This window comes from Podarcis pityusensis (assembly GCF_964106645.2).
Source record: "Podarcis pityusensis genome assembly, chromosome: 6".
Classification (NCBI taxonomy): domain Eukaryota; kingdom Metazoa; phylum Chordata; class Lepidosauria; order Squamata; family Lacertidae; genus Podarcis; species Podarcis pityusensis.
The window spans coordinates 62923383-62950594 of NC_138030.1; the positions used below are offsets into that span (position 1 = coordinate 62923383).

At 41.0% G+C, this 27212-nt stretch overlaps 1 protein-coding gene across 2 annotated transcripts; it reads right to left on the minus strand.

The window, feature by feature from the left end:
* Positions 1-1919: 1919 nt before the first annotated feature.
* Positions 1920-25665, minus strand: SERBP1 (SERPINE1 mRNA binding protein 1). 2 transcript variants are annotated; one of them, XM_081008940.1, is made up of 10 exons: positions 25145-25665; positions 16330-16483; positions 14371-14517; positions 14162-14257; positions 13310-13384; positions 11362-11539; positions 9436-9483; positions 7790-7963; positions 6858-6896; positions 1920-4854 (listed from the first exon to the last, which is right to left on the minus strand). In XM_081008940.1, exons 1-10 carry the CDS (start codon positions 25554-25556, stop codon positions 4798-4800), a joined length of 1380 nt encoding a protein of 459 aa, XP_080865066.1. In that variant the 5' UTR covers positions 25557-25665; the 3' UTR covers positions 1920-4797. The 2 variants fall into 2 exon arrangements, with proteins under 2 accessions (XP_080865066.1, XP_080865067.1); XM_081008941.1 differs by having other exon boundaries at positions 14162-14233; positions 25145-25664.
* Positions 25666-27212: the final 1547 nt, after the last annotated feature.

Below are 27212 nucleotides of genomic sequence, written 5' to 3' on the forward strand. Positions count from 1 at the left end.
CCTCAGAAGCTTCACTGTATGCATTTTCATAGCAGAGGCAGGCAGATTTCAGATTTCTGTTTGTTTGTTTTTTACTAGAATTCTGGGTTCTGTCAATTAAGAGCCAAACTGGTGGCTCGGGGGCAGAGCCAGTGACAATATGCTGCATCCTTCAAAGTGTACACTTGTGTGACCACACCTACTGGAATCAATTCACATCTGGAGCTACTGATGGAGCAATGATTCCAATTAAAAATATACCAGGGGAGCTGCACAACTTGGTCAAAGACAGGTGAGGAAAATAAAAATGAGTGAGAAGTCAAAACCAAAATGAACCAACCCAACTAAAGCTGCATGCAATTCAAAGTACCGTATTTTTCGCTCTATAAGAAGCACCAGACCATAAGACGCACCTAGTTTTTGGAGGAAGAAAACAAGAAAAAAAATATTCTGAATCTCAGAAGCCAGAACAGCAAGAGGGATCGTTGCGCAGCGAAAGCAGCAACCCCTCTTGCTGTTCTGGCTTCTGGGATAGCTGCGCAGCCTGCATTTGCTCCATAAGACGCACACACATTTCCCCTTACTTTTTAGGAGGGAAAAAGTGAGTCTTATAGAGCAAAAAATACAGTACTTACACAAAGCCCCATTCAAATCAGTAGGAAAATTGCTTATGAACAGATATGCACAGGCTCAGCCTGCAAATTCCAGAAAATGCAGAGTATTTCTGCACACAGCTATTCATTTAAGTCTCGTCCACCCCTATCAGCCTAGAACATAAAACACTGTCCAAGTTCAGAAAATTTTAAAGACAAGCTGAAATATAGTTCATACAACCAAATGTAATAATATGTAGCAATGCACAATTTACCAAAAGAGAGAGAGAGGTCGTCACTGGTTAGTGTTTAATGCATAAGTGCTTTAAGGCTTTAAAAACAAACAAGTTTGTTTTTTCTCAACCAGGACTTGAGTTCTAAAATATGGAACTAGGAAAAAAAAATACCTCTAAGCATCTGCAAAGTACTCTTTCCCTCTGCTTGCCAAGCAACCAGTCTGTTCCCACACACTTAAGAATCAAACATGTGGTGGCTGCAATACTATTATACTAGCTCCACTTCTGATTTTCAACCAAGGCACTTATTAAATTATGAGTCAGCTCGCTTTAAAAAAAAAAAGTGACCTTTAACTGTTATTTGTACCCTCCCAACTTTAGTTTTTTAACCCAACAAACGAGTTTTGCCTATTTAACAGCTCTCCAGAAGGCAGCAAGAGCTAACAGATTGTATTTCTATACGGTTCTCATTCACCCCTTCTGCACTGTGTTTCTGAGATATAAACAGAGCTCAAAAGTTATCCAGTATTCTTTAACTTGTTTTTGTTTACGCCTTCCCTTATGCATTGCCAAGTCTCAAGGCATGCCGCCCCCCAACTTACAACAAATTACAAAACTGAGCCAAGGCCAAGTGTTTACAGGTGCAATTACGAAATAAAAGTCTAAACTGGTGGAAGCAGTGACAAACGCAATGAACCTGAAATCACAGGCAAGAAGAAAGTGAAATAATGCTTATTGTAAGAGTGAAGACAACCAATGCATCCCTTTTAGAGCTGCTGCCCCCCCCCCCCCAAATCTACATAGCCCTTAGTGGCTTTTCTAAAGCTTCAACTGGATTGCGTCAAGAAGTAGTGCAGGACCCTGGGTAGCCAACAGTTCTCTTCAGTGCACCGCAAACCTTGTGAATTAGGATAGATGTTCTGCCCATGTCTGCTGAAAAGCAGCAATAAACCGTCACCATACAGTGATCTGTGCATTTTCCAAGATCACACAAACCTGCAAAAAGGCAGCTGCCTTACTACAATTTATTTTCTTATTTCAGTTCACACCCCAACTAGTATTCAGCTGAAGGTGAATGCATATCTATACTCTGAGCACTCAAGACAGCGAGAAGCATCAGTCCTGCTTTTATTAAGTCAACAGGTATGGTATGCAAGTGAATCTCATCGGGCAAGATGTAATCAACCATTAGATGTAGTACCCATCCAACAGAAAGACGATGTATATTCACAACAGACATAGTTTTGATCCTTAGGGTTACCTTAGAAGGTCTTGTGCTCTTTTTCTTTTTCCCTTTTACTAATTTGGTTAACTTCTCTGCCTGTCAGTTGACACAAGATGAACTTTCATGCTCAAACACTAAAATAAGTCAATTAATTCATATTCAACTGACCCATATTTTTTAAGAGAGGCATCATCTCTAAATGCAGTGGTGCAACAGCAGGATAAGCAAGCAGGAGAAAATGAGGTCAAATTTGTTAATAGCTAATACTAGAATTAGAATATACAGGTAGGTATTTTGCCAAACCTGCTGCTGATGGATCCACAAGGGCACCATCCTGTGGGAAAAAGATTTAGGGGCTTGTAGGCCGGAAATCAAGTAAGAAGCCTGACATTAGAGGCATTCATAATGCCTACCTTCCATTACGTTTTTATAAAAGAGCATGAAAATAAACCTGTATTTAACACGCACCAATATTAAAGAGAAAAAAATTCACAGCTTGACACAAATTAAGAACACAGCTATTAAAAGAACACAAATGGGTCGTCTTTAAAAAGCCTTCCTATGCCTGTTCTATATTACATATATGCTATAAGATGAAGAAAGCATGTGTCAAGTATCAAATTGGCATGGCATGGGATGTGTGGCTTTCAGGAATAACATGTATAAAAGGGCTATGGTTTGGGGTGGGAAAAGTCATTATTAGCCTGGAAAGGGGAAAGGGGGGGGGGGATATAAAGAACAGCAAAAAAACTATTCAGTAAGCATGTCTTTGGGGACCAGAATACTTACACAGTGGTTATATGAAAATGCTCTTTAAGGATACAGACAACATCCACTATTTTCCAACATATTCTGAACTATGAGATGAGGAGGGGCAGGGAACAAAGAACTACTGAAAACGTATGTACCTGTTGACGCAAGAAATTTGACTACCTCCAAAATGGGATATTTCCATGCTAAGCACCAAGAAAACTTTGAAAGAATGCTTAGCATTTTTAACAACCACCCTCCTAGGGGCAAAATCGATTTCATACAGTTAAAAATGTGATTATTTCTTCTTCTTCTTCTTCCTGGCTGCAAGGATGATTTTGAGTGTACCAGAAGTCCGATAAAATACAGTAACCTTTGCTTATGTAAACAAATGTTCATTAAAAAATCATTCAGATAATGCAAACCAACTGAACACTGCAATCGTTGAGTTTATATTCAGCTGTCCAATACTGTTGCCCATCCTGTAGCTTTAAAAAAAATAGGGCATCACCTTTAAGCTTTCTACCTAAGAAACCCATGAATGCTACACACACTACTCAAAGTGTCGAAACCTTAAATAGATGGGTTATTTCCTGCTCTAGCCTCCTAACAAAAGTTGCAGACAAAAAGCCTAAGTAGTCCTTTTTATTATTTGCTGTTCAAGTCCTTTTGTGTTTTGAAAGTGGTAACATTCCTGTTCACAGGGATTAAGTTAAACTATTAAGAAAATTCTACAGTGGAAGGAGAACTTCTTACAATCGCCCTCTGAAAATAAAACATTCACTTGTCAGCTAGCAGAGACCAGGAGCTGAAACAGTAGGAGCAAAAATCCACATTTCAATTAGGTGGAGAGGTTTTGGTTTCTGTCCCACGGAGACCACAGCCGTCCCACTTTGATGCTCTTTGTTCTCCAACTTACACAAGTCAAGTAATCCTCCTCCCAAGTAGCACACAGTGCCCTTTGGTTTCTTCTTTAGGCCAGGGTTGCATCTAATGAAAGTGTTTGAATGCATCCAGCATAGGTGCATTTTTTGTGTAGATATACTGCACTGCCAGACAAATATCAAATGTAGTTTAAACGAACTGTATTAGAAATAGATGCCGCTCCCCAACCTCCCATGTTTTGAAAAAAAAAGTTGCTCCAGTCTACAAAGTATTTTTGGTAGCAACAATATTAACAAGTTTAAACAAAGTTTACCAAACAAACAACTAGTTTTGTTGAAGAAAAAAAGGGAGTAAGATAAAAGAGGTGTATATGAGAGGTGTAACACCGAGTTTTTTAAAATGGCTTAGACCAATTATCCAAACAGAGCTGCTGGATTCATAAGAAGGTATTTGAGTAAAAACCAATGTGCTTTGACTATTTTTCAAGTATCTGATATCAATTTTGTATAAAGACTTTGAATACACAAACTACCAAAGATAGAAGAAAATTGACTTTTCCAAGTTTGAATTTAAGTATTAAAAACTTAAAATACTTCAGAAGTTAGTATTCCACACAGTACTAACAATTTTCCAAATTATTTTTGTACATATCCCAGCTGACTGTGGACTGAAAACAATCTGCTAAGCAGTATTAAAAGAGTGTGCAAGAGCTAAATTGTTTGTAGTTCGGGGAAAAACATCTAAAAACCTAACTTAAAAAAATAAAAACAAATGAAGTGAAAGCTTTAACTGGTACACACTGTTCACACCTATATTTCAAGTTTGGAAACGCATATTTTCAAGCAGCAATACAAAAAAGTATCCATGAAGAATGCATAATTTCTGAAAAAAATTATGAAAACATCCCTGCTACCATTACATTTCTAAATACAAAACTGACTACCATATTGTTGCTTCTGTGTAGCAAGAGAAGTTCATTTTCAAAACAGGTAAAATTCAGTCTTCAGGTGTGAATGGTATGAATGAGAGTCCCCTTTTTAATTTCTTAAGTTGTTTTTAGGATCCTTAAGCATGCAAGCCTTGTAGAGGAGGGCCCAACAAGGGGCAGGGTTGGCTTAGGGCATCCAGTTTAGGACAGAGCTGGGAAAGCTTCTGGGTCATCAACATCAGGAGCAGAAGCACTTGACTGAAAGAAAAACAGAATGTACGTTATCTGGAGAGTCCACGTAACCATTTTCATTTGCGGCATTCTGTAAGGTAACAGAACGTTCACATTGAATTAATACACTGAATCAGGGCCTGGCTGTAATGATGAACTGGATGAGGGTCAACAAACTGAAGCTTAATTTAGACAAGTCTCAGTCACTGCTAGTGGGTGGTTGTCTTGTCTGGCTGAGCAGTGTGCAGCCTGCTCTAGATATCTATTGCCATCACAGGTGGCATGGAGTGCCTTCCATCAGTTTAGGTTGGTGGCCCAACTATGACCCTATCTGGCCTGGAATAACCCAGCTACAATAATCTATGCTCTGTTAACCCAGCTACAATAATCTATGCTATGCCTCAGTATTTGATCTCTTTACATGGGGCTGCCTTTGAACGCTGTTTGGAAACTACTACTAGTGCAGAATGTAGCTACCCAATGCTGATATGCTCATGGCAAACTGATCATATAACACTGAACTTGGCACAACTGCACTGGCTGCCTATAAGTTTCCAGGCCCCATTCAAAGTGCTAGTTTTGACCTATAAATCCTTATATGGCGCAGAACCTTGAAATATTTTGGAACACCCCTCCCAATATAAACCCACCAGACCCTGATCTTCTTGGTGCCTTCTCTGAGCTTACTTCAGATACTTTGTAGACAATTATGTGCACTCATACACAAGTCCACTACAAGAAAATCTTGAACTGGGATTTTTAATTCTATTCTGTTGTTATGTTTAGTAGTATGGAACCATAAGTAATCCAGACTTGAAGTGTGTGCTCTAGTTATTATGTACATTTGTATCACACCTCTCTTCCATCACGGAACTCAACGTACTGTAAATAGGATTTCCAGTCAGTCTCCTGCCAGGCACTGACCAGACCCAGACTTGCTTAGCTTCAAGCAAGGTGGTTGCATCATTTACCTTCAGACCATGCCTGTACACACTGCACACACACAACTTTTCAGTTGTAGAAGGAGAAAGAGGCATGAGCACAGGTGATTTGGTGTTAAATGGAAAATCCATCACTGGCAAGAATATTTACACCTGTGCTCATGATACAATTGAATCTATGCTGATCTGATAGAAAGGATGCCAAGTCCTGTTTATGTGGGAGCTGTATACTTTAATTCTACACATGTATCTTTTGTCTTCAGCTCAGTAACATCTTAATATAAACCCTAAATGAAGTTGGAGAAATTTGCAATATGATACAGCTCACTTGCTTTGACAAGGACTTTCAAGCTTTGATCGGCTTCACATTATAACACTGCAACACTCCATTTATAAAACCTATTTCTGGAGATAGTGTGCAGAAAAATGGATTCTTAGAACCCATGTAACTATAATAAATTATAGTAAATTATGAAGTCTTGCCTACTTCCACATAAGGACAGAGTTTCATCCGGATGTTACTTCCAAGATAACCTACATGTAAATGCTATGTTATGTTGTATGCTGATGGTAAACAGGTATCTTCATTTTAGATGACATTAAGAAACCCCAATAGCCTAGATGCCAAGAACAATTCCCAGAATGGAGGGAAACTGTTACTGTGGGTTTTGTGATCTGTCTAAATTTTAAAAACAATACCTTAATAACATCATGGTTACAGTTACAGTGTTTCTATTTTATACCCAATACAACCTCAAACAGCCCTGACATGCAAGCATTACGGAAACAAAGACATGTCAAAGCCGGGGGGAAAGTCCAGGAGGGTTAAAAAATGGTTGTCCTCTATAAATGCTACAGGCAAGCAAATAAAAATGTGAAAGCAGGTTGTCATTTTTAACCAAACAACAAAGACAAATTAAGAGTACCAAAATGCATGCAAAAACTAACACTTTAACCAGAAATTCTGATAAGTGTTACATATGATTTAATTCATCCTTAACACTGACTTTCACCAATGAAGAATGTCTGACCAGGATTAAGGCTACAATTGTATACACATCCTGAGAGATTTATAAACAAGTCACCAACCTGGCTGGGTGTGTGGATCACATCAAACTCCTTAACCAACTAGAAGGAAACACAGTCAAGACACAAGTATTAGTGTGGATCTGCACATTCATAATGAGCAAAATCACAAAACAGAAATGCTGGATTCTCAATTAGTTCTACTGGAAAAGCCTTTCAAAAAGAGAAATCCAGCAACTGAATTCATAGTGAAAATAGACTACTCTCTCTCTCTTTTTAAACACATTAAAGCCAATAAAGAAAAACATTCCCGCTTATGATCGAGAAATCACTGGAGTATCAATTGCTGTTTGCAAGCTGTGGTACCCACCCAGCATATTTGGGAACTTCATGTTTTGCATGAGAAATAGGCATAATTAAGTTGCATCCAAAGTGTGCAAAGACAACACATGCAATATACATGGTAACATCATGAGCATGTCTACATTTTGTCAAGAAAACAATGTCTTAAACCGAAATTTGTATGAGGGTGCTTCTGCTCAGTCTAGAGGGTGTTTCAGTCCCTTCCTTCTAGCTATATCCCTTAGTATTTCACATAGATAAAAGATTCCATGAAATAGTTTTCAGTCATGCACATGTGGGGAAAAGCTTAAGTAACACCCAAAGTACTTGCAGAAGTGTCTACTGTTCAGACAGGTGATTTGGATTCAAGCCTATGTCAACTTTCAAACTCATGGTGGCAAACTAATGTATTCTGCACACGCACACATGGATTAAAGCCACCAATATTAAAATAAGTACCACCTCTTAAACTAAATTTTTGCTCCACTACAAAGGGCACAGGTGTAAAGGGAAAGACTAGGAGGATAGATCTATGCGTAATATTATGGTAACTTGCTCAGCAGCTTAGTCGCTGAAACCTGCTCATGTTGTTTTTAAGTACCATCAACAGGTATACAAAAAACCTCTTTCGTTTAAATAGAAAGAACTGTTACCTTGTCAGTTCTGCTTCCACGATTAGCTCTTCCCCCGCGTCCACGTCCTCCTCTTCCACCTCTGCCACCACGCCCAGGACGACCAAGATCTCCAAAATTGATTTCCAGCTGAGATGTGATATCATTTGCTGGCTTGCGGAAGTGATGATCCATTGCAGAGTCTTCAGCATGAGACTAAAATGAAATAAGAAAGTCAGGACCACCACTGAAAAGGTATTTTCACTAAATACCAGATACAACCCATAATGCAACACTGGGTGTGGGGGAGGGGGGATTACAGCACTCAAACACCACTTGTATGAAATGCTGGTCAAAAACTGCCACAAATGGCCCCAGCCCTTTTGACTACAGGAAGGACAGCCAAGCGCAAAAGCAGAATGTAGCACATGTACACCTAAGCACAGTGTGCTTTCATTTATTGTTTGCTTATTTAGCTGAATGCTGGAACTATATCAATATACAGTAAATATTTACCAAATTCCAGGTATTGGTACTTATTCATCTCTATTTTAGCATTCAGTAGCTAATAAGAGATATGATTGTATCCAAAACATGCAGAAAAAATTGCAGAGGTGGGATGGTGGAATCCAGTAGAAGCCGCCATATTAGGTAAATCGTACCCAAGCCTGCCTCACCCTCTTGCAAACCACCTTGAATTTCAGAAGTGATACAGAGAAAATTGCTCAGAAGCCTCAAAAACAAAATATTGCCTGCCACTTAATTAAAATTTCCTATTCAACGCATCTCTATTAACTGGAAAGGCTTCTACAAGCTAGAAGAGGCATCTGGGTGCCAACCATCAGGTGACAGGCAGCATGTACTTTTTAAAGTCACTGTCTCCTGGAGCGCCCCATATCCTGCAAACATCTATGTTTAGCCTCAAGCAGACCTATACTGACCTTGCTGCTCTCAGCTTCTGCTTATCAGTTAGGCTTGTGTTACTGAAGTGTCCTCCTATGGCAGAGGTGGAGAATGCTTGGATCTTTTAATTTAATCCCTAAAATAAGATTGCATATACCTGCTAGTGTATTACTGCATCCAAACTGCCAGGCAATGAACTTTAGTATACAGATCACAGAACAGAGATCAACTGAGAGACAAAACTTACTTGACTGGACAGTAAAAGCAGTGAACACAATGGGACTTTCTCCTTTATGTTGGCTCCTCACTTACAACACAGCCAACAGCTGTCTCAGGCATGGAACCTGCTTCCCATGGCCATGACTGGGGAAGGTGTAATAAAAAGGTGCTTCCCTAGACCTACAGAACCAAAGTGAGGCATAGGCTGGCCTCTTGCCACTGTGGAGAGCATCCAGCGCCACTGGCAGGCTGCACCACCTGATTCCCAGGAAGAACTTCATGGCAAGAGGCAGACCAACCTGGCCCCATCCAGGCAGCCAAAGAGCAGCTGCTCCAAAGCCCTTTCCTCTTCATTCCTTGCTCCTTTCATAAGACAGCTATTACGTAAGGAACCTGTCCACAGGTTCCCTGTCCTACCTTTTATTTTATTTGTTGGCACTTACAGACTGCTCTTCACCATGCAGGAAATATATTCATATATTCACTCACTCACACAACTTAGAAAAATTTAATGCTTTATAACTGTTTAAGGACAACATCAACATTGCCACATATAGTGTTCGTACCTCATTGGATTCCATCTGACTCCCTTGCATCTCTGTCACCCCCTTTGTCTGATGCAAATTGTATGTCAATACAAAAGGAGAGAAAAAAGTAAATGAGAATTTGCATATTAAAATAACATGCTCTATGGTTCAAGGTAGGTGAACCCAATAGGATACAAGTGACTAAACAAGTGGACAGAGCAAAAGAAGTAAGCAGATTATGCAACTAGAAAATCTGGGCAAAATCTAACATCACATCAGCAAATGCAACACTTCCCCTTCCTCTCCTCCTGTACCCCGCCAATCTGTTCCAGGAGTCCCCCAGCCCTCCGGAGCATATTTTAGGGGCACACAGAAGCCTGCTATTAATTTCTGGCTTGCACATTACCCTAAGGGTTATGAGCTTTTTTTGTTTTTTGCAATATCAACACCAATTAAGTGTTGAGAAACCATGGGGGGGGCTGAACAATGGATCACATTAGAATACAATGGGGTGAATAACTAAATCTGGCAAATGGGTCTGATGTTATCTCCTCTGTGGAACAAGTTTGAAAGGAGGGTGGGGGCAATCACCTGACTCAATTGCCAGAATGATGTCGGATGACCTTTTCTGACCAGTTTGTGTAATCAAACTGCACAGCAGATGCTGCTAACAGAGCACCTTTCAAAGTGCTTCACAATACCAGACAATCAGCTGATCTGCAGTACCTACAAGCCAGATTTTTACCAGCCTCACACCTGACATCATATATAACAAAGTGTAGGGCAAGTGGGCGTCGCTTGGCCAAATATGGAGGACTGGCAGGCTTAATCAGGTCCCTACATTGGTTTCCTAACCATGGAATAAAGTAGTAATCTTTAGTTGGTCTTAAAGGAGCTGCACAACTGTAAAACACATTTAAAGGCTGCAATTCCAAGCAAACCTAACCAGGAGTAAGCCTCAACAGTGGGAAGTTACATCCAAGTAAATATGCAATGGATTTTTCAGTTAGGTGTCCATTATTTCCCACATTTATGTGCCTTAGCAAATATTCCAAAATCAGAGAGAATTGGTGGTAAAAATAAGTGTAAACTCCAAACCACTGGAATGAAAATTCCAAGTCATTTTGCAAGTATCACCTCATCTGCACCAGCATAAAATTAATCACATTGAAATTTCTGACAGGAAGCTACTACAGTTGAATATATTTCACCAGGTACTGAGAGTTGGACAAGCAGAACCCCACTCACAACAGGACTTCCGAGCCTAGGTCAACTAAAAGCACCTTTTCCCTTGACACTGCTAGCTCTCTGTGGACTTATAAAATGGTGTCTGTGGTGCATGCTTGAATTACTCATCAGAAGTGGTACCATAATAGAATGAAGTATCCCACACATGAATTCTGCATTTTTGAGTGTGCCCTAGGATTCAGGTTTCAATAAATTATGGACACAATCAACATCCCAGTGGTAAACCTCCCACCGAATTCAGCAGCCCTGGAATGCGTAGTTTCATCTAGACCTTGAATGCCCACACACCAAGAACTGAAAGCTTTACTAAGCTTGACCTATGTTGGAGACTTTACTAGATAGCAGCTGGGTCTCCATGGTTTTCTCTCAAAGAGAGAAAACTTCTAGCCTTTCTAGCAAAGGCTAGAAACGTTTGTTTCAAAGTGATTAAAACAGGACTGGTTTCTGCACATGGTAAAGGCAAAACATCTGCTATAGAGAATGTAAATATTGATAGGATACCTTAAACTACTTACTCTTAAAGGTGTGAGTAAAATGAAAACATCAGATAGCACAGTTAGTAGAGTATGAGACTCTTAATCTCAGGGTTGCGAGTTCGAGTCCTATGTTGGGCAAGATTCCTGCACTGTGGGGGGTTGGACTGGATAACCTTTGTGGTTCCTTCCAACTCTACAATTCAGTGATTCCATGAAGACAAGATAATCCAGAAAAACCCACCTCCTCACTCTTTGACTTATGGAGAACAAAACCTTTTTTCCATTGTCCATCAGCACCTTCATTTGGTTTACGGATGTTGAATTCAACTTTTGCACGATCTTTATTTTGAATAGCTTTCCATTCATCCAGAGTCATTTCCTTAGGACCTTCTTCCTTGACTTCTTCTACTTCATTCTCTCTGAAATAAGTTTACAATGGTGGAAACTCATTTCATAGTCTTTGTCACACTCAGAATGGTGAAGTCTCAATATCGGAATGCTGGAAGCAACCAGGAAGGCCACACTTCTAGAATTTATTGTTCACACAAAAAGCTGTACTTTAATGGATGTTATTTTCAATTCAGACAAAATACTGTGCTATTGGAAATCACGTGACCACATAAACTCTGGCTTCATGACAAGTTGCATTAATCCAAGTGTGCAACACATTGTTGATAACTAATAGCTGGCAGCTAAACCTTATATGTATTTTAGCAGACCACAGAGACAGAACAGTTCTGCTTAATTCCTCCTTACCAGTCCTTCTTCAGCAATTACAAAGCAATTGTTTCTCCCAACAGATACGCTACCTTAACAGTTTTCAATGGTTTGCCTCCCACCCCCTCCAGTCATGTCATGACAGCTCGACATATGGAGAAAGACAAGTTAAAGCACAGACTGTATGTCTTACGTACATCAGTGCTAAGGCATTCCCCCAAAGCAAGATTTTGCACAACAGCTTCAAATGCTGATTCTCCCAGAGCCATTATAACTTAACTGATATATCAGTATACCAATTTCATTGCCATATCTATTTTGGGAGGGGGGAAAAAAAGGAAAATGGCTTCAAAACTTCACCAGCAACAACAATGAGCAGCTTGCTATGTGCAAAACAAAATGGAAACCTGTCCGAAGTAGTTACATCAATGATCAGCTGTGAACCTCCTGACTTAAAAAATGAATCAAGTTGTTTCATTCATGATCTCTGTTAAGGGCTCACAATTAAAGTTAGTTAATGTTAAATGAAATCCCAGCTTATACTTAGTAACCAAGAATAAAAGACTGATTTCCGAAGTAAGTATTGCCTGAAAGCTCCCAAAGTGCATGCATGGGCCAAGTTCACATGTAGGACATCCAAATAATGGCATTGCATGATTGTGCTGAGTTATCTACAGCACAACAGCCACTTAACCAAGGCATGTAGGCTTCCTATGCTGCTGAAAGATCTTTTCCACTCTAAAAGTTCAAGTCAGTAAGTATTGTTATCTGCGTCAATGCCCATCAGTCTATGATAGTCCTGTACCTAAGTACCACCTCCACTCCCCATTTCTCATCCAATTTTACGATTTTACACAGCACATCTGTGACATGTCAAAACGAAGTGGCAAATGCATGACAAGCCACTATGCAAGAAAGAAATGTTTAGCTAGCTCAAAATGCCAATAGGTTATTCAGCATCATTGTGCAAGTACAAAGGCTCAAATAGGAAGGTTGAAATCCAACACTTTGTGGATTGCATGCACAACAGGGCTCCCTCGCCCTTTCATCATGCAGTTCCACAAACCTGCTCTGGAAGGTCCTTTGCTGTCATTCATGGACACCATCGGATTCCATCCTACAACCTTATTTACACACATAATCCTGTAGTTTTTGAAGTAGCTACTTTTTAGCTAGCACCAACATTGGATTTCACAGTTTTATCACCGCCAATTCAAGACCAGAGCTTCTCAACTAGACTCACCATTTCACCAGTTTAGATTTCTGAGGATTTTAAGTTAAAATTCCAATTAAGCATCTCAACCTGAGTCTGCCAATCATGTAAAAAAGGAAATTTAAATAAGTAAACAGATTTTCCTGTTTTTAAAAGAAAAACTTTATACAAAAAACAACCAACCACCTCCTTTTGACATGAAAGGAGCCTAGCAACCTCATAAATGATCAAACAAGGATTCTGGCAATGTAATACTTACTTATTCTCTGAGTCGGCAGGTGGATGCTCCTCCCCCTCTGGTGTTTCCTCTGTCACATTTGATTGATCCAAATCACTGGAATTAAAGACAGTTTAAAAATATCTGATGCTTCATATGAGCACTGCCTACCCACCTGATACCTGATATTCAATGACCTCAAAATTATACCAAAGCTTACAGTGGAATGTCAAAGAATATTCACTCCACAATATAAACACTGCCCCACCATCAAACCCTAGCTGCATTGCTGACAAAAGCATGGGTGATTTTCTATGCCAACACAACAGGGGCAAATTTGGGATCTAGAATTATAATTCCAAATTTAGAAAAATGCTTGCTATTTGCTATACTGCCGCTATACTGATGCCTCTTCAGGAAAGCACACAGGCAGGATGCATATATATATATATATATATATATATATATATATATACACACACACACACACACACACACACACTGGTAAATGGAAATGATCCTGCACTAAGCCAGAAAAATGGGTGATGCATACATTAGGGATATCCAACATTAATCATACTCACGAGACCACCTACTGAAATCAATGGAATGGCATTCCTTAACTCCATTGATTTTAAAGGGCCTATGCAGGCTATGACTATTAGGTATCACCAATAATGTTTGAATCAAAATTGAGTATGTTTCTTGTAAATCTGCTCTTCTTGGGGAACAGTAAAGAGCTACTCAGAACAATGAAATGGGAAATCCTGCTCCTTTTCACTACCTCTCCTGAATTTTTTCACTCGTTATGTGATCTTGCAAACTTAAAATACCCATGGTCTTTTCTTTTAATTTAGTTTATTCTGAACAAGTATTTCAATACAAAATACTAACGTTAGTTCATCTTTGACAGTTCCCCAGTTGTGCGATCCACTTCCACCACGCTTGTCCTCATGCTTTAGACCACTGAAATGTGAATGTGAAAGAGAACTAACAAAACTGAGTTAACATAATAGTGTTGGAATACAGATTTTCAAACACAAATTTTCAAAGTATTATTCTGATATGAATGCACTTTAAAAAAGAACGAGTTTAAGACTTACGATCTGTCACTTCCACTATGCCTATCAAATTCACGTTTGCCTCGGGAGTCAAAACCATCTCCTCTGCCCATTCCACGTCCTCTGCCACCACGGCCCCCTCTTCCACCTGGTCCACCACGGCCACGCATTGGACGATCAATAATGGGTCTATTGTAAAATAAAGCGAAATTAGGAATGACACTAAAAACTCTACTTCTACCTTGGCAGTGCTAGTAATCATCTTTCTTAATATTATATCAAGTTCTAAAATTATGCTGCAACTACTTAAGAGCTATTAATGTTATTTGTATCTTTTTCCATTTCAGTATTCACATACTGCCCAACAACAAACGTTCTCTGGTCAATGTAACAGTAATAATTATAACCACAGATAAAATACAGCATGAAAACATGAACCAGTACAAAGCAATGAAATAAAATAAGAAGCAGAGAATTTTTTAAGTACAGCTGATTTAAAAAGCCTAGGAAAGTAACATTTTTACCTGACACTGAAAAGACCATAAAGTAGGTGTCAGGCAAGTCTCTCTGGTGAAAGCATCACATAGCTGTGGTATCAACAATAAAAAGGTCCTCTCTCAAGAAGCCACCCACCCCATCTCACTTGGCAGGATACACAGAAGGCTTGAGAAGATTTTGTTTTATTTATTTAATAAATTGTATACTAATTTTCAAGTGAAGTCCTCTAAGACTTGACTTCTGTATAAAGCCAGATGATCTTAGGCTTCATGTAGGGGTGTGTGTATGAAAAGGCAATTCTTCAGGTACCCTGGCCCCAAGTCATTTATGGCTTTTATGCTTTATACATTCTGAATTAGCCCCAGAAACAAAATGGAAATCAGTGTAGATGGCAAAGCTCAAGTGCAGCATGATTATATCCATCAGTTCTTGTCAGTAATCTTAGTCCTATTCTGGACCAGTTGTAGTTTCCATATTGTTTTCAAAGGCAGCCATACATATACAATATTGCAGTAATCCATATGAGAGACTACCCAAGTGTTAATAAGAGTGGCTAAGCTATATGCTGAAATACAGTGTTAGAAATTCACGAGGCACAGGTACCATGCCGAGGTCTCTCAATGCTAGGTTGGCAACTGACACCTCTTTCTTAAGCAGGTAAACAGAAGAGCTTAGTTACTGCGTTTATTTCCCACCTTTTCTCCAAGCAATACATGGTTCATGCCACTCCTCAGTTAATTCCTACAACCACCCTGTGAGGTAGGTTAAGAGGCTGTGACTGGCCCAAGGTCACAGTGTGAGTTTCATGAATGAGTGGGGATTTGAACCCTGATCTCCCAGGTCCTAGTCAGACACTCTAAACACTATATCACACTGGCTTCCTAGAGGACTTCTGCTATGGGGCAGCTAAAAAAAAATTAAGGTGGTAAATAAATTCAGGGAAAGCATAGAAAAGGAGCTGAAATATTTTCCATGAAGCTTAATTTGTTTTATTCTGGGTTGTTTCATTTGCTGTTTTAATGTGTTGCAAATTGCTTGGATTTCTTTTCTTTAAAAGATAAAGTGGTATAGAAATGATGATGATGATAACAGTAATAATAATGTTCATTGTTTGAAAAAAAAAATCATGGTGTTTAGACATCCCGTTGTGGCGACCATAACCTAGGTTTAAGGTGCCATTTGACAATTAGCTTACATATCTGAGTTTCTAACAATGCTGATAGATAAAATGCATTTTGAGCAACCAAGGCTGTCTGTGCCTCCAGTGACAATAGATGATCCAGGAGAATGCTTATATCAAAACTTTGATCCTTTAGGGGAAGCAAAATATCCTAAAACAGGTTCATATTAAAATACAAAAGCATGCCACATTAAAACAAATACATACCGCACTACCTAATGAAAACCCATTAACAGACTAATCAGAGAACATTTTGCTATAACCAGAGGACATCCTGCATACAATTTTCTCTGCCAATCAATCTTAAAATGTTCAGTTCTTACTTATCAACAGAAAATTCTCCTCCTTCACCCTTTTCTTCAGCAGGTTTGTCAAACCTGCGTTCACGAGGAGGCCGTCTCTCTTGCCTCCTCTCAATAGGCTTGCCTTCTCCCTGAGGCTGCTGTTGATCAGGCCTTCTGCCAATTCGCCTTATCCCTAAAATAGAAAGCAATCTGCATCAGTAAGTTATTTAGCTACTTCCACAAAGCAACTGTTATTCTTGAACACACAGCAGAGGAATCCTGTAGAAGACACTAGTTGTTCTAAGGCTTGGAGGTAGTATCATAAAACTACTCCACATAACAAATAAAGATATCCAAATTATAGCCAAGTAACACCTCTGCTGTACTAATGGAAGTTTTCATTTTAAAAATAACCATGTTATTTGAAACTTACACGGCAAAAAATGTGGCAATGTGCCTTTAGAGGTGTGGATGAAGGTTGCGCCGTGTAAGGGGCATGGTGGGAATACAACACCAATATAGCCAGTTGTGAGGGATGATGAGACTTGTATTCCAACATCCTCTAGAAGTCAGCTCACTGGCTACCCCTGCCCAAGCTGATATAAGTAGATATGAGATATTGGGTGAGTTTATTCCTTCCTTGGGGCAGTCAGGAGTTCTAACATTTCAGACAGATTGTTTTGTACACTGAAGCACAGCTGGAAACTAGGAAGTGTGTATAATTTTGCTTTGATCGTTTGATAGCATACAGAACATGATATAGACTATAATAAAGCAGAGAATTGTGTGTACCTTGTAGGAAGTAATTTTCCAATATAGAAGATTTATCAAGTTCGAAGAATTACAACACACAACTATCCTGGAAAGACGAGTGCACATCATGCACTGAAATCTGGTAAGACACCCCCCACCCCCGCCTTCAAGAAATTAGAAGTTATAATTCATTTGGAGAAACTTGAAAAAGACTACTGAAACTGATGTTTTACCAATGACCTGTAATATTTAGATATTTTTGTATGCAATTAAAACTCAATTAGTATGATTTGTGTCTGTATTTGTTATGCAGACTATTGTTATGAGACCCTCATGGGGTGTATTTTAATCATAGTATTATAGTCTCATAGTATTTTACTATCATAGTATTTTATGCTTTTGAACATAAAAATGACTGCTTACCATGGAGAATGACATCTGGTCAAACTAATTTTTCAGCTTTTTAATACTACTTCAACCTGTACTCTGGAAAAGTCAAATCTAAGCCCCTAGAAGCATACACTGCCAAACCCATAAGAACATTTTCTTATTTTTAAGCTCCTCTGGTGGTGTAAAGGGGTGAAGCTGTTTCTAATCTGATCTATCAATACCACTCCACAGCCTTATACAAGAGTAAGGAAAGCAGCCATAGTTAGGGAAGGAGAGGACCATCACTCTCCTCATTACGTATGAAAATGTACTGAGTTATTTATTCTGGATGATGGCTTGTGCTGTGGTAGGGTAAGAAAGTTGGACCCATAGCTCCAAAAAGCGAGCTGCTAGAGCAGCAATAAGCCCTACCTTGTGGCTATTTCCTTCTTTAGGAGTAGTTGTGACAGCACCAACAACTCCCATCATCCCAGACCACACTTCTGGTCACAATGGCTGAGACAAAGAAGCTGTAGTCCACAACATCAGGGGAGCATCTGGTTGGGGGAGGCTGTCTTAAAGACTCTGTGTATCAGCCCCCAAGGTTTCCATTCAAATACAAAATGAAATTTACATTAATTTATGTGTTACAAAGGATTTTCCTCTTGGCACCAAGGGCTGCTGCAAACATTACTTTACTACCAATATCATATGCAAAACCAAAAGGCCTAAACCCCCAATTAACATTAAAATGATACTCTGGAGTGGCTTCCAGAACTCTGTTGAATGCTAAATCCATGTCTTCACTGTGAAACAGACATGTATGTCAACTTTCTACCTGAGCTCCTGTGCTCAACTTGCACGTAATGCTCAACCATGGTTTATGAAGATAGCTTATTTAACTACTCAGAGATTATTTCAAACCTGGATTCCTGGTTTCAATACATCTTTTAAAGCAACATTAAGTTATGCCATAGTCCTCCTTCCAGCGATGAGAGAAGGAGCTTGTGAGCCCAACACTCTTTTCAGGCTCATTCACATAGCACTAAAATATGGCCTAACATTACATGCAATGAACTTTGCTGCACTACAGAAGGTTCCTGTACATTACAGTTAAGAAATGTAGGCTACTACCAAAAGGTAGCTGGAAGAGCAGTATTGTTAATGAAAACCAATGGTAAAATTTAATACTTCTTTTAAGCAGAGGAGAAATAAAATCTGCTCTCCCTGAACAGAAATGGATCAAAGGTCCACTCAAGAGGTTGCCACTGGTGACTGGATCTTTTAATATCTATGTCTTGATCAAGTCCACTATTGAGGCTACCTGCTGTGGCTTCAAATTACAGGAAAGGGAATTCTGAACTACCACTGTTATTATACTCCTTCCACATGTTTAGGAATCATGGGGGAAATCCTCCTTGTCTATTCTCCCTGCTCCCTTTCAAACTCCCAAGCAGGTCAAACATGCTCTCTTCCTAACCCGTGAACTCTGAAAAGATCCCCAGGCAGCTCATCCAATCCATGTTCTTCCAAAGTCACTGCATGCTAGAATGTGCTCATGTTGCCCTGACAACTCTTCTCTTCTATGCCACTCTGTGGCAGCTTGTCCTGGCTTGTCTATGCAGGCCTAGAACTGAGCTTCTCCTCTACAAAGTCTACTTTAAAATGTGGTGGAGACATAAGCAAGAGTTTTGTCCTGACAGTCACACTGGCCTTTGCAGTTGATCTTTGCTTCCAAGTACCTCCAATGAGCAGGGTGAGAAAGCTTTGATTTGTGAGAAGAGGCAGGAATGTTAGCTATCATGAAATCAAGGCTAAAATGGTAAATTCGTGGAATTCAAAGTACTATAAATTAGACATGCACTTAAAGCTGTATTTGAATAATTGAATTTTTAAATAAAAAAATAGATGTAGTACCAATTATTCAGATGAAATGTTTTCCTAAAGCAGTATATAGCTGCAGATTACAGTGTAAGTCTGTGGCTCTTTTGTTGCTGTTACATACTTTGTAAAATGCCTTAGTGTGCAGAATATAAAGCTGGAGAAAACAGCAGTAGCAAGACTAGTTAAAACTAGTTTAAGGCAGTTAAAAGGAGCTCTTGTGCCACTGAAGCAGCAGATTTTAAGCTGTGTTTACAGTTGAAATGCTTGTTTGATGGTTATCCAACACTCTCCCCTCTAGTATAACATACACTGAATTACACACAACTGTCACTTAATAATTTGAATAATTTGGGACAAACTTGTGCGCATATCAACAGATCCTTGATCTCAAGACTGGTCAATGACTGAAATAAACAACTGACTTTTAGAAGACATCTGAAGGCAGCCCTGTACTGGGAAATTTTAACGTCTGGTGTTTTACCATTTTTTACATGTGCTGTAAGCCGCCCAAAGTGGCTGGGGAAACCCAGCCAGATGGGCGGGGTATAAATAATAAAATTATTTTTAGGCCAAAATATCACCAAAATTTAAAGCAAACTTTAAAAATAGTCTTAAAGCACAGGATGAGAGTATAGCAGCAAGAGCATGTCAGCAGGATTACTTGCACTACCTAATAGTTGTCCACAGCACTCATATGAGATGAACTCTTCTTCTGTCAATACCAGTTTTGCAGAATGGCTTCAAAATTTCTGAAAAATTATAATCTGTATACAACCCTTATGTTCCACCATTCTTCAAAGGAAGTTTACTGCACATTTTTTTAAAAATTAAGTTTCCCCCTTCAAGTGACAGTATAACAAGCGATCCATAAATTACCATTGCCACTGGCCCCAACAGTCCTCTTGTTCAAAATGAGACACAAACACATTCTTTTGTCGAAATAAAAAAATTCCTTCCTGTAGCACCTTAAAGACCAACTAAGTTAGTTCTTGGTATAAGCTTTCGTGTGCATGCACACTTCTTCAGATACATTCTTTTGTGTTGAGGAAGGAGAAATTCTCATGTTATGCCAAGCAGGGACCCTTTGCTAACAGTGGAAATCTATGCTGGACTAGATGGGCAATAGGTCTGATCCAGCAGGCCATTGTTATGTTCTTAATATTGATTTTATGTTTGTATCAACTGCACTAATATTTTTTTCCATTTTCAGCATTTGTACTTAGCCTCCCATTTATGGAGACTGTTTAATTGTTTTTAAAATCGGGGCTGTTTTATCCTGTTTCAATTAAAGCTTTTGCGATTTTTTGGTTATTTCATTTATTACAGATTGTCTTTTACATGGGTTGTAAGCTAACCAGGCAATATGTGCACTTAATAAATACAGGGCTTTTTTAAAGCAACAACAACAACCCCCCTCTCATTATACTGTATCAATGCCCAAGGTAAAATGAGTTATCAACATGAACAGATTGTTCATCTCTTTGGAAGTTTGATACTCATATGTGAAGAGGAGTGATAATATGCAGATGGGTCCCCCCCCCAAAAAAACACATCTTTAATTGCTATAACAAAAAATTAGCATGAAAATGGGAGGACGTGACATGGCTTAGGACAAAAGAACACTGTAAAAACCTAATGGCATAGATTGTTGATGGCACACACCATAACTCTCTCAAGAGGGTAAGCAGGACTGGCCCTGGAAAGGAAATTTGCCACAAGACTTCCTGAGAACTCCACAAAGACATTTGTGAAGGAATCATTACAGAAATATGTGCCCATTAATATATGAAACTTACTTAAAACCATGGGCCTGAAACGGATTTAAGTGCCTTAAAATTTGAAATATTTTATTTCTTGCAATGAGCAGAGCACACATACCCCAGCCAGGTTGGAAATGGACAATGATGTAAGAACTACAGTGGTACCTCGGGTTAAGAACTTAATTCGTTCTGGAGGTCCGTTCTTAACCTGAAACTGTTCTTAACCTGAGGTACCACTTTAGCTAATGGGGCCTCCTGCTGCCGCCGCCCGATTTCTGTTCTCATCCTGAAGCAAAGTTCTTAACCCAAGGTACTATTTCTGGGTTAGCGGAGTCTGTAACCTGAAGCCTCTGTAACCCGAGGTACCACTGTAATGTCAAAAAAAGTCCATATCTCGCAAAAAACAAGTCACCCGAGTTTCCTTAACTAAAGCTAAACATTCCACACTCAAAGTTCATGTAAAAATGTGTTCAAGCATGACTGACTCAAAGGGTTGAATCCGGAGTGCTTGGGAATTGAACTCTACACACAAGATGCTCCTCTGCTAGAGGAAGGAGGGAAAAGGCAACATTCCTCCTTATTAATTTATTTTCCAAACTTTCATAAAAATGTATCAAAGTAGTATACAACTTATAAAAATAAAATTAGCAAAAAGCATCCACAAAAATGTCACTAGGACATCAATAAATACTAATTGCTTAAAAACAGAAAATTAAGATAGCAGAGGTCTATCTAAACCAGGGGTCAGCAAACTTACCACACCTCGGGCTGGTGTCTCCAGCGCCGATCGCACAGCGGGTGGAGGAGCACATGCCCAAACGCGTGCGCACACCCTACTTCCGGGTCGGAGGAGCACCAGAAATAGCTTGTGCGCATGAGCATGGCCCTCCTCCAACCCAGATGTGCACTGGAAATAACGCTTGTGCACAAGCTATTTCCGCTGCTCCTCCGACCCGGAAGTGGGCAGCCGCACAGCGCAGGTAAGAGCGGGCGGTGGCAGCAGGCATTGCCGCAGGCCGGATAAATGAGTCCCTCGGGCCTTATCCAGTCCGCAGGCCTAAGTTTGGTGACCCCTGATCTAAACAATAGTTTTCAAAAGACATCTGAAAGAAGGGAGGGATGGTTCCTGCTGAACCTCTACTGTAGAGGTTCCCTCTGTAGCTCCCTGAAAAGCTGCTCCAGAGGGCTGCAAAATCCTCTGGAACCATGAGGGAGGCTGTGGGAAGGGGTGTTTGGAGGCTCCAGTGGATCTCAGTCCCTTTTGTGAATGAAAGAGGTTCTTCCATTCAATGCATGGGAATATGCATCTAGTTACTTCCTACAGGCACTGGTGCTGTATTGACATTTAAGTTTTCAGATTCTGCCACTCTATTTTATATGTGCCTCTGACGGTCACACAAGACACTGTATCCGTATTAACACAGGGTGTAAACTTAAATATTCCAAATCTTGGTTTTTAATGTGTTAATTACAAAGTCATCTCCCTTCCTGAGGAACAGCCTTACTTACCATTTGAAGCTACTTGTATACAAAAAACCTTTACTTATAAGCACAAAAATCTAAAAGCCACAATAATTTTGAATTTCAAAATTTTACACTTTACTTTCAGAACTGTGCAGTTTCAGAACTGCTTTAGAAGTGTTTCAAATTATTATTAAATATATATATTTTCTTGCATTTACATCCTCTGCCTTTCTTCCACTGTGAAGCCCAAGGCATCACACACGTGCACAGTCAGTCATCCAGGTACCTCATGTGCCCTCAGACCATCATCACCAACCTAAACATACTTATTTATTGGTTAATCCACTGACCACAGCTACGTTTTTTCTTAATTCATTGAGCCAATATTTCGCTATAATAATTTAACGTTCATTTGCTGTTGCCATTCTACAATAGCCGGTTTTATTTATTTGTTAATTGTCAAAAAGCCAATCCTCCCACCAACACCTAACTAAGCCACATGCTACTGCTGCCACTACTCCAATATTCACAAGTCCTCTTTCCCCCTCATTTTTTTTCTTTTTTTTTTGCTCAACCTGGTAACTTCATAGTCTAGCTGAAATCTACAAGGTTCTTCAATTTTCCCTCCCTGCTGAAAGAGAGTCACCACAAGATTACAGTACAACTGCAAGCTGGTGGTGGGAAGAGAAATGAAGAGCCTCCATAATTGGGCCAACAAGCAGTTTAAAAAGATGCATATGACACAAGGACTAGCAGTTACTGATTACAGCTCAAATGCTTATTTCATAGCATATAAATAATAAATGAAGTGCCTTATTTATCAGGTTCTCAAATACTTTGGACGGTAGTTATGACATTAGTACACTGTCAATTAACAGATGTCAGGTCTGTGCTATTCAAAAATCTTAGCACATTTGCTGTTGGGATACAGCAGCGTTCCCATGATCAAGAAAATGCTTAAGTACTAAAGCAATTTTTGAAAGAAGAACACACTTCATGCTTTTTGCAAATTATTTGTAAGCATAAAGCAGTAAATTAATCACACTAAGTAGCTATTCATTTGTAGCAAGTAATCTGGAAAATGCACACTAGCAGTCCAGTCTTAAGAAAAATGTTATTGCATTAAGCCCAATACACAAAAGGTTTTTTTTTTAAGTGTTTACTTCATTTGTAACCAACTCTTAATTGTTCACTTTATGTACTTTAGAATGTTGTATATGTCACAACTCAATTACAACTTTACACTTAATTTTTATCATCAAGTTACAGGCCCACGGTTCTCCCTCCTAATGAAAGTACATGGGAAAACAGTGCAACACATGGTTCTTTTTGTCTTATTCAGGTTCAGAGAAATAAACCCAATTATCACCATGAAGCTGGGTACCATTTACCAAATGTTCTGAAAATTTAGACATTTATAGCCCAAACCTTTATGTGCCTACTCAGAAATAAGTCCCACTGAATTCAGTGGGACGTATTCCGCGGTAACTGTAATCTTAATCACATTAAACATGTGGGTTCCTTAATTAGTGCAGAGTGACAGAAAAATATCAATACTTTCTTAGGTTCCAACTTTAAAACAAAAAATTGGTGTGTTCTGCATACTACACAAGTTACAAAGGGGTGAGAGGTTCACACAGCAGTGCACAGTTCTTAAAATTTCATCTCAGAACATGTACAACTCATTTGATATCCACATCAGAAAAGAAGTGCAAACACTGAACTAAATAGAGACCTCCATGGCAAATCCTAGTCGCTCTCAACTGGAAATAACACCTACTGAAGTGAAGCTTACGTCCTAATAAGCATACCTAGCATTGGGCGGCATGCCTGCAATTAAAACTTAGGACCTATATTCAAAAAGTGCCTTTCTCACGTTAGCCTGCAAGGCCCAACTTAAAGCACACCAAGGGCTCACTCCATTTTGTCTCTTCCCTCAGCCCCTAGTAGGCGGCAGCAGCAGATAGCTGGAGCCAAGCAACACGCGGGCCACGCACGTGGCCAGGTGCAAATGGGCTAAACTTCATTAGCAGCGGCAATCCAGGACGCTGCTGCCTGCGCGCTTGCAGCTTGGCCAACCTGAGCCCCTCTCCTCGCAAAAAGCACTCTCCGCTCGCAGGCTTTTTCGCTCTCAAAGAAGCGCCACCATTACAAACATGGGAGGCCCGCCACTAACTTGCCCCCCTTCCCGGGCAAGGCCCAAGTATCCTGACACACACCTGCCCAGCAACCCTCACCTTCCTTGCTTCCCTCCCTCAGAAGAAGTGCAGGGGCCCAGCGAGCCGCCTCTCCCCGTTTCCCCCCTCCCATGAGGCGCGCGTTCACACGGCGCCTGGTCGACACGCGGTGGTCGACCCTTGCCTGCACGCAAGGCAACGCGAGCACAGCACCCCAGGCCGCCCTAATAAAGCATGGAGGAAAGGGATCGTGTCTTTTCTAGGAAATCTATCTAGGAAGGGGCGGGGGGGATCCTGCTCCAGCACCACGTGCTGCGTCAAAGGCGGGCCGGGGGCTCTTACTGCGGGCCGGACTCGCTGGGTGACGGGGGGGAGGCTGCCTCCGCCCGCGCAAGGGACGCTGCCCTGGCTTCCCCCCTCAAAGGAGGCACCCCTCCCTCCACTTACCTTCCTTCCTGAGGGGCGCGGAGCCAGGCTGCCCGCCGCCGCCGCCGCCATCCTCTCTTCGGTCGCCGGCGCCGCCAGGCCCAGAGGAGGAGGAGGAGGCGAAGGGCGGCAGAGGGTTTTTGCGCTCCTTCTGCGACTCCCTGCGCAGCTGCTTGGCCGCGCTGCCGCTCCCGCCGCCGGAGCCGGGCTGGCCCGACCCGCCGCTTGAGGAGGAGTTGGCCTGGGCCGCCTGCCCGCCGCGGCCGCCCTGATGGCCCCCTCCGCCGCCGCCGCCTCCCCCTCCGCCGCCGCTCTCTTTCTTGCGGCTCTCGGCCGCCTGGATCACCTCGAAGGGGTCGGATTCGTCGTCCAAGAGCTGGTCAAAGCGGTTGGTGACGACGCAACCGAAGCCTTCCTGCAGGTGTCCGGGCATGATGGGCCCCTCTCGGTGGGATCCTCCTCCGATGCTGCCCAGGCCCCTGGCCCACCCCCTCCGCGCTCGCTTGCTGCCCACACAAGATGGCCGGCCCCCTAAGAAACTCGCTTCTCTTCCGGCGAGAGCGACATCCGGGAAACAGGCGGCAGGAGGCCGCGGGCGCCCGCAAAGGGTCTCGGGAAGCGGAGGCCTGGCCCTCCGACTGCTGGAGTAATCGGCGCGCCTCGAGGAGCCGGGACCACAATTCCCGGCAGGCACTGCGGCAAGGAGAGACAAGGAGGCAGAGGCGAACATCCCAATGCGTTCCCGCCTCCCCCAGCCTCAGACTATCCTCTTGGGAGGGGAGCGGGAAAGAGAGCGGCAGGCAGTTGCCCCCTTTCTTAGAATGTTTTTAAACAAAAATCAGGCTGAAAACCTGAAAGGTCAATAAGGCTCTTTTCTGCTAACTCAAAAGACTAGTGAGGGGGGATTATTTTTTGATAGCTTCAGCTATTTTGTTTTTGTGAATATATGAAACACCCATATAGATATAGACGGTATAGATACCGTCCGCTGTAATGTGCATGCAGTACAGTAAATGTTTGTGCAAGTGAAGAAGGCTGTTTGCAGACTGCCAGTTTCTCTTGCTAGTTTCTGTGCAGAATTCGATCAAGGCTGCAATCCTATAAAATCTTACTTCCAAATACGCATTAATAGGATTGTAACTACAAATGACAGCCTTCAGGTTCCTGGAAAGAAAGAAAATCAATCTACGAACTAAAAAAAATGGTAGTAAAATTGTGGTCTCTTCTGTATTCAACATGATGCTTGTCACAGGATCTGAAATCAGTATTAAACTGTTCTAGAGTTAACAACCATGCTTTGATTCCACGTTTACACATAATCAGGTCACCCATAAGCATGAAAGAAAAAGGCGGACGAGGTTAGCCTCAATATCCCATTGGGCAAACAAATTATTTGTTTCTTTAGCGCATTTGTATCCACCGTTATCAGCCCCAAAAGCTGCCAGAGGGGCTTACATAAAATCACTGTGTCTCTTAAACAATGCTGCCCTTCTATTAGAGATCATGCACATCTAAGTATTTGTGGAAGCAACAAATTGACCATGGCAAAAGAAGGTTGCTGCATCATGACAGATTCATCTAGATATATAATGAACTAATTATTAAAGTTTTGTTCCACATGATCTTCCCACATTAGGAAAGGAGGAATGGGAAGCCACGTGTACGTGTTTAAAAAGGTAAAAGTAAGTACCCCTGACGGTTATGTCCAGTCGCGAGCGACTCTGGAGTTGCGGCGCTTATCTCGCTTTACTGGCCGAGGGAGCCGACCTTTGTCTGCAGACAGTTTTTCCGGGTCATGTGGCCAGCATGACTAAGCCGCTTCTGGCGAAACCAGAGCAGCGCACGGAAACGCCGTTTACCTTCCCTCCAGAGCAGTACCTATTTATCTACTTGCACTTTGATGTGCTTTCAAACTGCTAGGTTGGCAGGAGCTCACCCTATCGCGGGGATTCAAACCGCCGACCTTCCAATTGGCAACCCCAGGGCTCAGTGGTTTACACCACAGCACCACCCGCATCCCACGTATTAGGTGGCACTAAATATGTTGGCTGCAGCTTTACCTTGAGGTCACCTTAACCTTGGCAATAGC